The 14703-nt window shown below is 47.2% G+C and overlaps 1 protein-coding gene across 1 annotated transcript in view; it reads right to left on the bottom strand.

Annotated features, from left to right (window-relative positions):
* Positions 1-14703, bottom strand: part of LOC139540623 (mucin-3B) — a 57622-nt gene that overhangs the window by 15040 nt on the left and 27879 nt on the right. Inside the window, exons 20-27 of the mRNA XM_071344434.1 lie at positions 7471-7731; positions 6988-7251; positions 5285-5545; positions 4888-5151; positions 4432-4692; positions 3844-4104; positions 1849-2115; positions 1333-1593 (exon numbers count right to left, since the gene is read on the bottom strand). Coding sequence (XP_071200535.1) covers positions 1333-1593; positions 1849-2115; positions 3844-4104; positions 4432-4692; positions 4888-5151; positions 5285-5545; positions 6988-7251; positions 7471-7731 — 2100 coding nt within the window. The remainder of the gene's footprint in view (positions 1-1332; positions 1594-1848; positions 2116-3843; positions 4105-4431; positions 4693-4887; positions 5152-5284; positions 5546-6987; positions 7252-7470; positions 7732-14703) is intronic.

Here is a 14703-nt window from a genome sequence, read left to right on the forward strand (position 1 = left end):
AAATACCTAGGTGTCTGGTTAGACTGTAAACTCTCCTTCTAGACTCACATTAAGCATCTCCAATACAAAATTAAATCTAGAATCAGCTTTCTATTTCACAACAAAGCATCCTTCACTCATGCTGCTAAACATACTCTTGTAAAACTGACTATCCTACCGATTTTTGACTTTGGCAATGTAATTTACAAAATAGTCTCCAACACTACTCAGCAAATTGGTGCTCCTTTGCACCCCAGTATCTCTACTTGCACACTCATCTTCTGCACATCTATCACTCCAGTGTTTAATTGCTATATTGTAATTATTTCGCCACTATGGCCTATTTATTGCCTTACCTCCCTTATCCTACCTCATTTGCACACACTGTATATAGACTTTTTCTATTGTATTATTGACTGCATGTTATTCCATGTGTAACTCTGTGTTGTTGTTTGTGTCGCACTGCTTTACTTTATCTTGGCCAGGTCGCAGTTGTAAATGAGAACTTGTTCTCAACTAGCCTACCTGGTTAAATAAAGGTGAAATTTAAAAAAATCACATTACTTTAATAAAATATTTCAATTTTTGTGTATATTTGTTTTATTTGATGACTTTATTATTTAATTCCAAGTCATCTCATCTCTATAGAGCTGCTGCCTATGCTGTCTGACAAAATCACAATTTTAGTAGTTCTTCAAAGTAAATAAGGCATACTTTTATGACTTCTGAATACCAACGATCAATCCCTTGTGAAGCAACTGCTTTCTATCCCTCTCGATCATGTGTTCTTTCTTCTATCAGTCTCCGTATTTGCTCCGCATAGACCGAACAAGTGTAAGCAGACATGCAATGGATTATGGTCATTGAGTTAATACCACATTTTCTAAGCTAAACTATGTAGAATATTAGCCTGTTGAAAACTACAACTCTCTACTACATCGCACAGTTCAGGTTTGATCTGCACATTGAGCTCACAGAAAAAAACAGAGCAAAGTGGAATTCAAATAATTGAACCGACATCGGTCAATTAGTTGTTTAAAAAACAAAAAATAACTAAAATGTCAGTTAATCACTCAGCACTACAGCGTTGTCCAGCACCATCAACAAAACATAAAATTATGGAATTTATTGTGGAATAATGGTGATGCATCCCTCTAATAGAGTTCCAGACACATATAGAATCTATGCCATGGTGCATTGAAGTTGTTCTGGCTCGTGGTGGTCCAACGCCCTACTAAGACGCTTTATGTTGGTATTTCCTTTATTTTGTCAGTTACCGGTAAATATCATTACATTCTAAAGTATTTTTTTGTCAGGGTGATATACAATAACATGGAGGAAGCATCAACTGACCAGTGACCAGTTGTCCTGTCATGGTAGCCATGCTACTGCAGCTCTCTCCCTGGGCCTGTACAGACACAGAGTAGCTCTCTCCGCAGGCCAGGCCTCCCAGCTCACAGAAGGTGTCGCTGGTCTCACAGGTGACGGCGTGGCCGGACAGGGTGGTGGCTGTAGCCACGTAGGACACAGTCCCGGCACTCATAGACCAGGACACCATGGCAACACGGGCCTCGCAGTCCATCACTGTCTCTATGTTACGAGGCGCACAGGGTGCTGGTGGAAGAGAGAGAAGGATAGAGGAAGAGAGTAGACTCGGAAATACAAGTTAGGTCAAATATAAGTCATATAGGTTAAGTTTTTTAGTTTTTCAATGCTTTGCCTATAACATTGATGTAAATGGTGAACAAAACAGGCCCTGAAATGGATATTCAGGAAAATGGATGTTTGACTGCAGACTGACAGACTGACCTAAGTATGGTTCCCTCTAGATAGAGGGAATGTGTGTGAGACTTCCTTATCCCTTCCTACCTGTGTGGGTGTCGGTGACATCAGTAGATGGGCTGCTGCATGATCCGTTGGAGGCAGCTACAGTGACATGGTAGATCTGACCACAGCTGAGTGTGGTGACGTTACAGGAGGCTGCTCCACTCAGGGCTTGACAGGTGGTAGAGCTTCCGTCGCTGTCCTGCAGGGTGGCTAGGTAGGAGTCAGCCCCCGAGCTCTTAGACCACGACACGTACATGGCGTTGGCAGCACAGTCCATCACAGTGGACACAGTGGCAGGAATGCAGGGTGCTGAAGGGGTAGAGGGATAGACAGGGACATGGTTAGGTTTGGGTTTAGGGTGATACGTCAGGGCTTAGTGTGCGGTGTACTTTGCAGTGTGTGCGTGTTAAATGAGTGTTCACCATTGGGCAGGATTTTTTTACATTGCTGTGAGTGTTTATGAATATCTACAGTTGAAGTCGGAAGTTTACATACACCTTAGCAAAATACATTTAAACTCAGTTTTTCACAATTCCTGACATTTAATCCTAGTAAAAATTCCCTGTCTTAGGTCAGTTAGGATCACCACTTTATTTTAAGAATGTGAAATGTCAGAATAATAGTAGAGCGAATTATTTATTTCAGCTTTTATTTCTTTCATCACATTCCCAGTGGGTCAGAAGTTTACATACACTCAATTAGTATTTGGTGGCATTGCCTTTAAATTGTTTAACTTGGGTCAAACATTTCGGGTAGCCTTTCACAAGCTTCCCACAATAAAGTTGGGTGAATTTTGGCCCATTCCTCCTGACAGAGCTGGTGTAATTGAGTCAGGTTTGTAGGCCTCCCTGCTCGCACACGCTTTTTAAGTTCTGCCCACAAATTTTCTATAGTATTGAGGTAAGGGCTTAATGATGGCCACTACAATACCTTGACTTTGTTGTCCTTAAGCCATTTTGCCACAACTTTGGAAGAATGCTTGGGGTCATTGTCCATTTGGAAGACCCATTTGCGACCAAGCACCCCCACAACATGATGCTGCCACCCCCGTGCTTCACGGTTGGGATGGTGTTCTTCGTCTTGCAAGCGTCCCCGTTTTCCCTCCAAACATAACGATGGTCATTATGGCCAAAAAGTTATATTTTGTTTCATCGGACCAGAGGACATTTCTCCAAAAAGTACGATCTTTGTCCCCAGACGCAGACGCAAACCGTACTGTGGCGGTTTTGGAGCAGTGGCTCCTTACTTGCTGAGCGGCCTTTCAGGTTATGTCGATATAGGATTAGTTTTACTGTGGATATAGATACTTTTGTACCTGTTTCCTCCAGCATCTTCACAAGGTTCTTTGCTGTTGTTCTGGGATTGATTTGTACTTTTCGCACCAAAGTACATTTATCTCAAGGAGACCAAACGCGTCTCCTTCCTGAGCGGTATGACGGCTGCGTGGTCCCATGATGTTTATACTTGGGTACTATTGTTTGTACAGATGAACGTGGTACCTTCAGGCGTTTGGAAATTGCTCCCAAGGATGAACCAGACTTGTGGAAGTCTACAATTTTTTTTCTGAGGTCTTGGCTGATTTATTTTGATTTTCCCATGATGTCAAGCAAAAAGGCACTGAGTTTGAAGGTAGGCCTTGAAATACATCCACAGGTACACCTCCAATTGACTCAAATGATGTCAATTAGCCTATCAGAAGCTTCTAAAGCCATGATGGAATTTTCTGGAATTTTCCAAACTGTTTATAGGCACAGTGAACTTAGTGTATGTAAACTTCTGACCGACTGGAATTGTAATACAGTGAATTATAAATATAATAATGTGTCTGTAAACAATTGTTGGAAAAATGACTTGTGTCATGCATAAAGTAGATGTCCTAACCGACTTGCCAAAACTATAGTTTGTTAACAAGAAATTTGTGGAGTGGTTGAAAAACTAGTTTTAATGACCCCAACCTAAGTGTATGTAAACTTCTGACTTCAACTGTCTGCTTATAAAGTGTCTCTACATTTTCCCATATGTGTGTTGTGAGCTCACCTGTCTTGAGCTCCACAGTGTCACTCACAGGGCTGGTGCAGTCACTGTCTTGTGCCACCATGGTGGCGGTGTAGTGCTGGCCGCAGTGCAGGCCGGTGAGATCACAGCGGGTCTCATGCGACATGCATCCTGCAACGTGTCCGTCAGTTCCGGTAGCCTCTACAGAGTAGAGCTGACCCCCACGGCGGGTGTTCCACATCATATTGGCCACATTACTGCTGCAGCTCACACTGGCCTGCAGACGCTGGGGTGTGCAGGGTACTGTGGGGAAGAATAGAACTAAAGTCACTTTCATTCAGCAACACTGTAAAGCCATGACTGAGAGATGTTTATAATGGGATCTGATCTATGGCTTTTGGTGAAGTGTTGAGTACCCATACTACTTCTTAATATGTACTCTGTCTGTGTCAGATATGTAACTGTTGTGACTACAAAATTATGTTCTAATAGCTCTGACAGTGGAGTGGCTAAATATTTTACGAGGTGTGGTGTCTGTGTTTAATATGTGTGAGATAGATGGACTGGTCCTCAGTTAGTAGGTGTTTTGTCAAGGTCCTCACAAGGATAGAAACGTGTGCGTGTGCGTACCTGTTCTGACAATAGTCCCCATGCTCTCGGAGGTGTTACAGGTGCGTCCCTCAGCGGTTACCGCCAGGACGTACATCTCTCCGCAGGGCAGCTGTGTGATGTCACATCCTGTGCCATCGGTGGTGCAGAAGGTGGTCTCTCCGTCTGTGCGCTCCAGGGTGGCCGTGTACATCAGCGCTCCCACGCTGGGGGTCCAGGACACACTCACCGTATGGTTCTCACAACCCACCTTGGTCTGCGTGTCTTGGGGAGGGCAAGGGGCTGGGGGGGATGGGGGACAGAGGTTCAGTGAGGTGCACATACAGTTCATAGGTGGTACAACCAAACACTGTGAAAAATGACTAAATGCCAACCAAATATAAATGTCACTAGGACAATATACTGCTAAATATACATTTCAGCTACTTCAATATAAATGTTAACAACCCTCATGCATTAAGTACGTCAGTCTCTCACCTGTCTCGGACACCACAGCGTTGCTAGGTGCGCTGGAGCACTGTTGGTCTAAGGCGGTGAGGGTAAAGTTAAAGTGAAGTCCACAGTGCAGGTCTGGCACAGCGCACGTGTTACTGTCGGTTGAGTTACACTCAAACGTCTGCCCCTGGCTGTCCGTCGCCACGGCAACGTAAAGCTCGGCACCCGCTGACTCCTCCCATACCACCCAGGCGGAATCTGATAGACAGTCCATCTCTACCTCGGTGAGGCGGGGTACGCAGGGCGCTAGAAGGAGAGAGAGAGCAGTGTGTCTGTGTGTGTGTCGGGTTCATGAGTATTTATGCAGATTTTCAGAAATGTCACTGACATGTAATTACAGACATCTAACTGATTGACTAATTGATTGATTGATCCCTACCTGTCTTGACCAGCTGAGACGGTGTGTTGACACCGACACAGCCGCCATGTGACGGGGTGACAGTCACATTGTACTCTGTGCCACATGACAGGGTGCTGAGGTCACAGGCCATTCCCGTGACGTTGCAGGTATAGTGCTGACCACTGGGACATTCAGCAGTAACTGTGTACAGCACCTCGGCAACGCTGTTGTCCCAGGTTACCGTGACAACGTTGGTGGCACAATCCACGACGGCACTGACTGCATCTGGAGGGCAGGGAGCTGAGAGGGGGTAGAATAGAACAGGAGAGAAGAGAAGAGGAGAAGAGAAGATAAAAAAAGAGAAGAGAGGCAGATACACCATATATACAAAGGTATGCGGACACCGCTTCAAATTAGTGGATTCGGCTATTTCAGCCACACCCTTGCTGACAGGTGTCTAAATCAAGCACACAGTCATGCAATCTCCATAGACAAACATTGGCAGTAGAATCGCCTTACTGAAGAGCTCAGTGACTTTCAACATGGTACCGTCATAGGATGCCACCTTTCCAACAAGTCAGTTCGTCAAATTTCTGCCCTCCTAGAGCTGCCCCGGTCAACTGTAAGTGCTGTTATTGTGAAGTGGAAACGTCTAGGAGCAACAACGGCTCAGCCGCAAAATGGTAGGCCACACAAGCTCACAGAACGGGACCGCCGAGTGCTGAAGCACATAGCGCGTAAAAATTGTCTGTTCTCGGTTGCAACACTCACTACCGAGTTCCAAACTGCCTCCGGAAGCAACATCAGTACAATAACTGTTCGTCGGGAGCTTAGTGAAATGGGTTTCCATGGCCGAGCAGCCACACACAAGCCTAAGATCACCTTGCGCAATGCCAAGCGTCAGCTGGAGGGGTGTTAAGCTCGCCACAATTGGACTCTGGAGCAGTGGAAACGAATTCTCTGGAGTGATGAGTCACGCTTCACCATCTGGCAGTCCGACGGACAAATCTGTGTTTGGAGGATGCCAGGAGAACGCTACCTGCCCGAATGCATAGTGCCAACTGCAAAGTTTGGTGGAGGAGAAATAATGGTCTGGGGCTATTTTTCATGGTTTGGGCTAGGCCCCTTAGTTCCAGTGAAGGGAAATCTTAACGCTGCAATGCATACAATGACATTCTAGACGATTCTGTGCTTCCAACTAAGTGGCAACAGTTTGGGGCCCTATCCTGTTTCAGCATGACAATGCCACCGTGCACAAAGCGAGGTCCATACAGAAATGGTTTGTTGAGATCGGTATGGAAGAACTTGACTGGACTGCACAAAGCCCCGAACCCCATCGAACACCTTCGGGATGAATTGGAACGCTGACTGCGAGCCTAGCCTAATCGTCCAACATCAGTGCCCGACTTTACTAATGCTCTTGTGGCTGAATGGAAGCAAATCCCTGCAGCAATGTTCCAACATCTAGTGGAAAGCCTTCCCAGAAGAGTAGAGACTGTTATAGCAGCAAAGGGGGGACCAACTCCATATTAATGCCCATGATTTTGGAATGAGATGTTCGACGAGCAGGTGTCCACATACTTTTAGTCATAGTGAAGAAGGATTATTTTAAGTACTTTATAATGTATCTCAAGGAAATACCAATTTCTCTAGTAGTCATCAATATATCCCTGAATGCCACTATTTCTATGTATGGCCAATAAGTATTGACCATGGTGTGTTTCAGTAGATGTGAGTCCTACCTGCTGTGACCTGCTGTGCGGGGCTGTAGGAGCTGTTGCACACATCGTCGTGAGCCAACACCACAACACTGTAGGTCAGACCGCACTGCATTCTGGAAACCATGCAGGTGGTCACATTCGTGTCGCACACGGTCAGCAAACTCTCGCTGCTCGTCAGTTCGGCGTGGTAGTGGTTGGGGGTGTAGCCGCTCTGTTGCCAGGTGATAGTGAGGACACCTGATAAGCAGTCCAGGGCATTCTGCACGTCCGTGGGAGCACAGGGAGCTGGGAGGAGAGAGAGGAGGGTCAGAGGTCAGAGAGGGGGATCACCAAAGAGTTTGTCTAATGAATTGTATGTTGAATCCAAAGTTTATTTTAAAGAGCTCTCTCTGTTTCAATAGTATAGCTATGTTATGATGTGTTCTTAACAGTAAATAGGACAGTAACAAGTGGTGGGGTTTTTCTATCCCAAGATCTAGTCCCAGTCTTCAGAAAAACACATACCAGTATTGACAATGTAGATGTTGCTTTTGGCTCCTACACAGCTGTTATCCACTCCGGCAGCGTAGACCTTGTACTCCTGTCCACACAACAGTCCTGAGATATCACATGCTGTTGTGCTGGTGTTACATGACAACCAGTGGCCCTCGTTGCTCACGGCGATAGCCGTGTAGGAGACGGAACCCTGGGATGCCGCCCAGGAGACAGAGATGTTGTCAGAGCTGCAAGAGGACTGAACGCTGAGGGCCGTAGGGGGGCAGGGAGCTGAGAAGAGCGGGGAGACGAGGATTAGTCAGTATGGTGTGTGTGAAGGATTTCACGGTCTGAGTTTAGGGGTGTAGTTTGCCAGGCCTTTGTGTGCGATTGAGTTGGTCTTTGGATGTACAGTATTGGGTTTTGCATGTACACTACCGTTCAAAAGTTTGGGGTCAGTTAGAAATTAAAATAACATAACATTTATCAGAAATATAGTGTAGACATTGTTACTGTTGTAAATTACTATTGTAGCTGGAAACGGCAGATTTTTTATGAAATATCTATACATAGGCGTAGAGGCCCATTATCAGCATCCATCACTCCTTTGTTCCAGTGGCACGTTTTGTTAGCTAATCAAAGTTTATCATTTTAAAAAGCTAATTGATCATTAGAAAACCCTTTTGCAATTATGTTAGCACAGCTGAAAAGTGTTGTGCTGATTAAAGAAGCAATAAAACTGGCCTTCTTTAGACTAGTTGAGTATCTGGAGCATCATCATGTGTGGGTTCGATTACAGGCTCAAACTGTTTTTTGATATACTCACAGGACCATTATTAGCATGTTTTAACTACTTCTATATAAATGGTAGATTATCAGACACGCAACAAGAAGGTCTGATATCATTATTACTGAAACAGGACCCAAGTGGTATATATAAAGATCCAGTCCATTAAAAAAAATTGGAGACCTCTTACACTTCAGTGTTGTGATGCAAAAATCCTAGCTAAATGCTTGGCGCATAGAATTAAAAAGGTATTGTCAGATATTTTTCATCCTAATCAGACAGGTGTTTTACATGGATGATACATTGAAGATAATATAAGACAAGTTGTAACGGCAGCCTTCCCTCTCTTCACGAGAAGAGAGAGTGTAGCAAGGATCGGACCAACACGCAGCGTAGCCAGTGCTCAACATGTTTAATACGAACGATAAACGTGAACACTTAACAAATACAAAATAATAAATGAGGCAAACCAAAACAGCCCTATCTGGTGCAGAGAAAACACAGAGACAGGAAACAACCACCCACAAATCCCCAACACAAAACAAGCCACCTATATATGATTCTCAATCAGGGACAACGATTGACAGCTGCCTCTGATTGAGAACCATATTAGGCCGAACACAGAAACAGACAAACTAGACACACAACATAGAATGCCCACCCAGCTCACGTCCTGACCAACACTAAAACAAGCAAAACACATAAGAACTATGGTCAGGACGTGACAGTACCCCCCTCCTGAGGTGCGGACTCCGAACGCACCCCTAAAACTCAAGGGGAGGGTCTGGGTGGGCATCTGTCCGCGGTGGCGGCTCCGGCGCAGGACGAGGCCACCACTCCACCATTGTCTTTGTCCCCCTCCTTAGCGTCCTTTGAGTGGCAACCCTTGCCCCCGACCTTGGCCTAGGAATCCTCACCAAGGTCCCCACTACATTGAGGAGACAGCTCAGGACAGAGAGGTAGCTCAGGACAGAGAGGTAGCTCAGGACAGAGAGGTAGCTCAGGACAGAGAGGTAGCTCAGGACAGAGAGGCAGCTCCGGACTGGAGGGCAGCTCCGGACTGGAGGGCAGCTCCGGACTGGAGGGCAGCTCATGACTGGAGGGCAGCTCATGACTGGCGGGCAGCTCATGACTGGCGGGCGGCTCTGGCGGCTCCTGACTGGCGGCCGGCTCTGGCGGCTCCTGACTGGCGGGCGGCTCTGGCGGCTCCTGACTGGCGGGCGGCTCTGGCGGCTCCTGACTGGCGGGCGGCTCTGACGGCTCGGGACAGACGGGCGGCTCTGACGGCTCGGGACAGACGGGCGGCTCTGACGGCGCTGGGCAGAAGGACGGCTCAGACGGCGCTGGGCAGACGGACGGCTCAGACGGCGCTGGGCAGACGGACGGCTCAGACGGCGCTGTGCAGACGGACGGCTCAGACGGCGCTGGGCAGACGGACGGCTCAGACGGCGCTGGGCAGGCGGGCGGCTCAGACGGCGCTGGGCAGGCGGGCGGCTCAGACGGCGCTGGGCAGGCTGGCGGCTCAGACGGCGCTGGGCAGGCAGGCAGCTCAGACGGCGCTGGTCAGGCAGGCAGCTCAGACGGCGCTGGGCAGGCGGGCGGCTCAGACGGCGCTGGGCAGACGGACGGCTCAGACGGCGCTGGGCAGACGGACGGCTCAGACGGCGCTGTGCAGACGGACGGCTCAGACGGCGCTGGGCAGACGGACGGCTCAGACGGCGCTGGGCAGGCGGGCGGCTCAGACGGCGCTGGGCAGGCGGGCGGCTCAGACGGCGCTGGGCAGGCTGGCGGCTCAGACGGCGCTGGGCAGGCAGGCGGCTCAGACGGCGCTGGTCAGGCAGGCAGCTCAGACGGCGCTGGGCAGGCAGGCAGCTCAGACGGCGCTGGTCAGGCGGCCGACTCTGACCTGCTGAGGCGCACAGTAGGCCTGGTGCGTGAACTGGTGGTACCGGACTGGAGACACGCACCTCAAAGCTAGTGCGGGGAGCAGGAACAGGGCACACTGGACTCTCGAGGCGCACTATAGGCCTGGTGCGTGGTACCGGCACTGGTGGTACCGAGCTGAGGGCACGCACCTCAGGGCGAGTGCGGGGAGAAGGAACAGTGCGTACAGGGCTTTGGAGACGCACAGGAGGCTTGGTGCGTGGTGCCGGAACTGGAGGTACTGGGCTGGAGACACGCACCACAGGGAGAGTGCGTGGAGGAGGAACAGGGCTCTGGAGACGCACTGGAAGCCTGGTGCGTGGTGTAGGCACTGGTGGTACTGGGCTGGGGCGGGAAGGTGGCGCCGAATATACCGGACCGTGCAGGCGTACTGGCTCCCTTGAGCACCGAGCCTGCCCAACCTTACCTGGTTGAATGATCCCCGTAGCCCGACCCATGCGGGGAGGTGGAATAACCCGCACTGGGCTGTGTTGGCGAACCGGGGACACCATACGCAAGGCTGGTGCCATGCACACCGGCCCGAGGAGACGCACTGGAGACCAGACGCGTTGAGCGGGCTTCATGGCACCTGGCTCAATGCTCAATCTAGCCCGGCCAGTGCGGGGAGGTGGAATAACCCGCACCGGGCTAAGCACACGTACAGGAGACACCGTGCGCTCTTCCGCATAACACGGTGTCTGCCCGTACTCCCGCTCTCCACGGTAAGCATGGGAAGTGGGCGCAGGTTTCCTACCTGACTTCGCCACAACCCTTTAGCCCCCCCCCAAGAAATTTTTGGGGTTTCTTCTCAGGCTTCCAGCCACGCTTCCGTGCTGCCTCCTCATACCACCGCTCCTGGGCTTTAGCTGCCTCCATCTCTTCACGAGAGCGGCGATATTCTCCAATGTGAGCCCAGTGTCCTTTTCCCTCCAAAATTTCCTCCCATGTCCAGGAGTCCTGTGTAGTGGGCCGCTGCTGCTGCTGCTGCCCATAGCCACGCTGCTTGGTCCGAGTTTGGTGGGTGGTTCTGTAACGGCAGCCTTCCCTCTCTTCACGAGAAGAGAGAGTGTAGCAAGGATCGGACCAACACGCAGCGTAGCCAGTGCTCAACATGTTTAATACGAACGATAAACGTGAACACTTAACAAATACAAAATAATAAATGTGGCAAACCGAAACAGCCCTATCTGGTGCAGAGAAAACACAGAGACAGGAAACAACCACCCACAAATCCCCAACACAAAACAAGCCACCTATATATGATTCTCAATCTGGGACAACGATTGACAGCTGCCTCTGATTGAGAACCATATTAGGCCGAACACAGAAACAGACAAACTAGACACACAACATAGAATGCCCACCCAGCTCACGTCCTGACCAATACTAAAACAAGCAAAACACATAAGAACTATGATCAGGACGTGACACAAGTACTGGAAACAATAGAATACTATGAAATATCGGGGACACCAGGCCTGGTTTTCATAGCTGATTTTGAAAAGGTTTTGATAAAATACGACTGGAGTTTATATATAAATGCCTAGAATATTTACATTTTGGGTTATCTCTTATAAAATGGGTTAAAGTTTTACACCTAGGTGTAAAATAGTAAATAATGGCTACATCTCAGAAAGTTTTAAACTGTCTAGAGGAGTAAAACAAGGTTGTCCACTATCGGCATATCTATTTATTATTGCCATCGAAATGTTAGCTGTTAAAATTAGATCCAACAATAATATTAAGGGATTAGAACTCTGTGGCTTAAAAACAGGTGTCATTGTAGGTGTGTGTATATGTTTGACTGGTACTGTAGGTGTGTGTAGATGTTTGACTGGTTATGTAGGTGTGTGTAGATGTTTGACTGGTACTGTAGGTGTGTGTAGATGTTTGACTTGTACTGTAGGTGTGTGTAGATGTTTGACTTGGTACTGTAGGTGTGTGTAGATGTTTGACTGGTTATGTAGGTGTGTGTAGATGTTTGACTTGGTACTGTAGGTGTGTGTAGATGTTTGACTGGTACTGTAGGTGTGTGTAGATGTTTGACTTGGTACTGTAGGTGTGTGTAGATGTTTGACTGGTACTGTAGGTGTGTGTAGATGTTTGACTGGTACTGTAGGTGTGTGTAGATGTTTGACTTGGTACTGTAGGTGTGTGTAGATGTTTGACTGGTACTGTAGGTGTGTGTAGATGTTTGACTGGTACTGTAGGTGTGTGTAGATGTTTGACTGGTACTGTAGGTGTGTGTAGATGTTTGACTTGGTACTGTAGGTGTGTGTAGATGTTTGACTTGGTACTGTAGGTGTGTGTAGATGTTTGACTGGTACTGTAGGTGTGTGTAGATGTTTGACTGGTACTGTAGGTGTGTGTAGATGTTTGACTGGTACTGTAGGTGTGTGTAGATGTTTGACTGGTACTGTAGGTGTGTGTAGATGTTTGACTTGGTACTGTAGGTGTGTGTAGATGTTTGACTGGTACTGTAGGTGTGTGTAGATGTTTGACTGGTACTGTAGGTGTGTGTAGATGTTTGACTTGGTATTGTAGGTGTGTGTAGATGTTTGACTGGTACTGTAGGTGTGTGTAGATGTTTGACTTGGTACTGTAGGTGTGTGTAGATGTTTAACTTGGTACTGTAGGTGTGTGTAGATGTTTGACTGGTACTGTAGGTGTGTGTAGATGTTTGACTGGTACTGTAGGTGTGTGTAGATGTTTAACTTGGTACTGTAGGTGTGTGTAGATGTTTGACTGGTACTGTAGGTGTGTGTAGATGTTTGACTGGTACTGTAGGTGTGTGTAGATGTTTAACTTGGTACTGTAGGTGTGTGTAGATGTTTGACTGGTACTGTAGGTGTGTGTAGATGTTTAACTTGGTACTGTAGGTGTGTGTAGATGTTTGACTTGGTACTGTAGGTGTGTGTAGATGTTTAACTTGGTACTGTAGGTGTGTGTAGATGTTTGACTGGTACTGTAGGTGTGTGTAGATGTTTGACTGGTACTGTAGGTGTGTGTAGATGTTTAACTTGGTACTGTAGGTGTGTGTAGATGTTTGACTGGTACTGTAGGTGTGTGTAGATGTTTGACTTGGTACTGTAGGTGTGTGTAGATGTTTGACTTGGTACTGTAGGTGTGTGTAGATGTTTGACTTGGTATTGTAGGTGTGTGTAGATGTTTGACTTGGTACTGTAGGTGTGTGTAGATGTTTGACTTGGTACTGTAGGTGTGTGTAGATGTTTGACTGGTACTGTAGGTGTGTGTAGATGTTTGACTTGGTACTGTAGGTGTGTGTAGATGTTTGACTTGGTACTGTAGGTGTGTGTAGATGTTTGACTTGGTACTGTAGGTGTGTGTAGATGTTTGACTGGTACTGTAGGTGTGTGTAGATGTTTGACTTGGTACTGTAGGTGTGTGTAGATGTTTGACTGGTACTGTAGGTGTGTGTAGATGTTTGACTTGGTACTGTAGGGTGTGTGTAGATGTTTGACTGGTACTGTAGGTGTGTGTAGATGTTTGACTGGTTACTGTAGGTGTGTGTAGATGTTTGACTTGGTACTGTAGGTGTGTGTAGATGTTTGACTGGTTATGTAGGTGTGTGTAGATGTTTGACTGGTTATGTAGGTGTGTGTGTAGATATTTGACTGGTTATGTAGGTGTGTGTAGATGTTTAACTTGGTACTGTAGGTGTGTGTAGATGTTTGACTTGGTACTGTAGGTGTGTGTAGATGTTTGACTTGGTATTGTAGGTGTGTGTAGATGTTTGACTTGGTATTGTAGGTGTGTGTAGATGTTTGACTTGGTACTGTAGGTGTGTGTAGATGTTTGACTTGGTATTGTAGGTGTGTGTGTAGATGTTTGACTTGGTATTGTAGGTGTGTGTAGATGTTTGACTGGTACTGTAGGTGTGTGTAGATGTTTGACTGGTACTGTAGGTGTGTGTAGATGTTTGACTTGGTACTGTAGGTGTGTGTAGATGTTTGACTTGGTACTGTAGGTGTGTGTAGATGTTTGACTGGTATTGTAGGTGTGTGTAGATGTTTGACTGGTACTGTAGGTGTGTGTAGATGTTTGACTGGTACTGTAGGTGTGTGTAGATGTTTGACTTGGTACTGTAGGTGTGTGTAGATGTTTGACTTGGTACTGTAGGTGTGTGTAGATGTTTGACTTGGTATTGTAGGTGTGTGTAGATGTTTGACTTGGTATTGTAGGTGTGTGTAGATGTTTGACTTGGTACTGTAGGTGTGTGTAGATGTTTGACTGGTACTGTAGGTGTGTGTAGATGTTTGACTTGGTACTGTAGGTGTGTGTAGATGTTTGACTTGGTATTGTAGGTGTGTGTAGATGTTTGACTGGTACTGTAGGTGTGTGTAGATGTTTGACTTGGTACTGTAGGTGTGTGTAGATGTTTGACTGGTACTGTAGGTGTGTGTAGATGTTTGACTGGTACTGTAGGTGTGTGTAGATGTTTGACTGGTACTGTAGGTGTGTGTAGATGTTTGACTGGTACTGTAGGTGTGTGTAGATGTTTGACTGGTACTGTAGGTGTGTGTAGATGTTTG

The sequence above is a fragment of the Salvelinus alpinus genome, chromosome 16, assembly GCF_045679555.1.
Source record: "Salvelinus alpinus chromosome 16, SLU_Salpinus.1, whole genome shotgun sequence".
Taxonomy (NCBI): domain Eukaryota; kingdom Metazoa; phylum Chordata; class Actinopteri; order Salmoniformes; family Salmonidae; genus Salvelinus; species Salvelinus alpinus.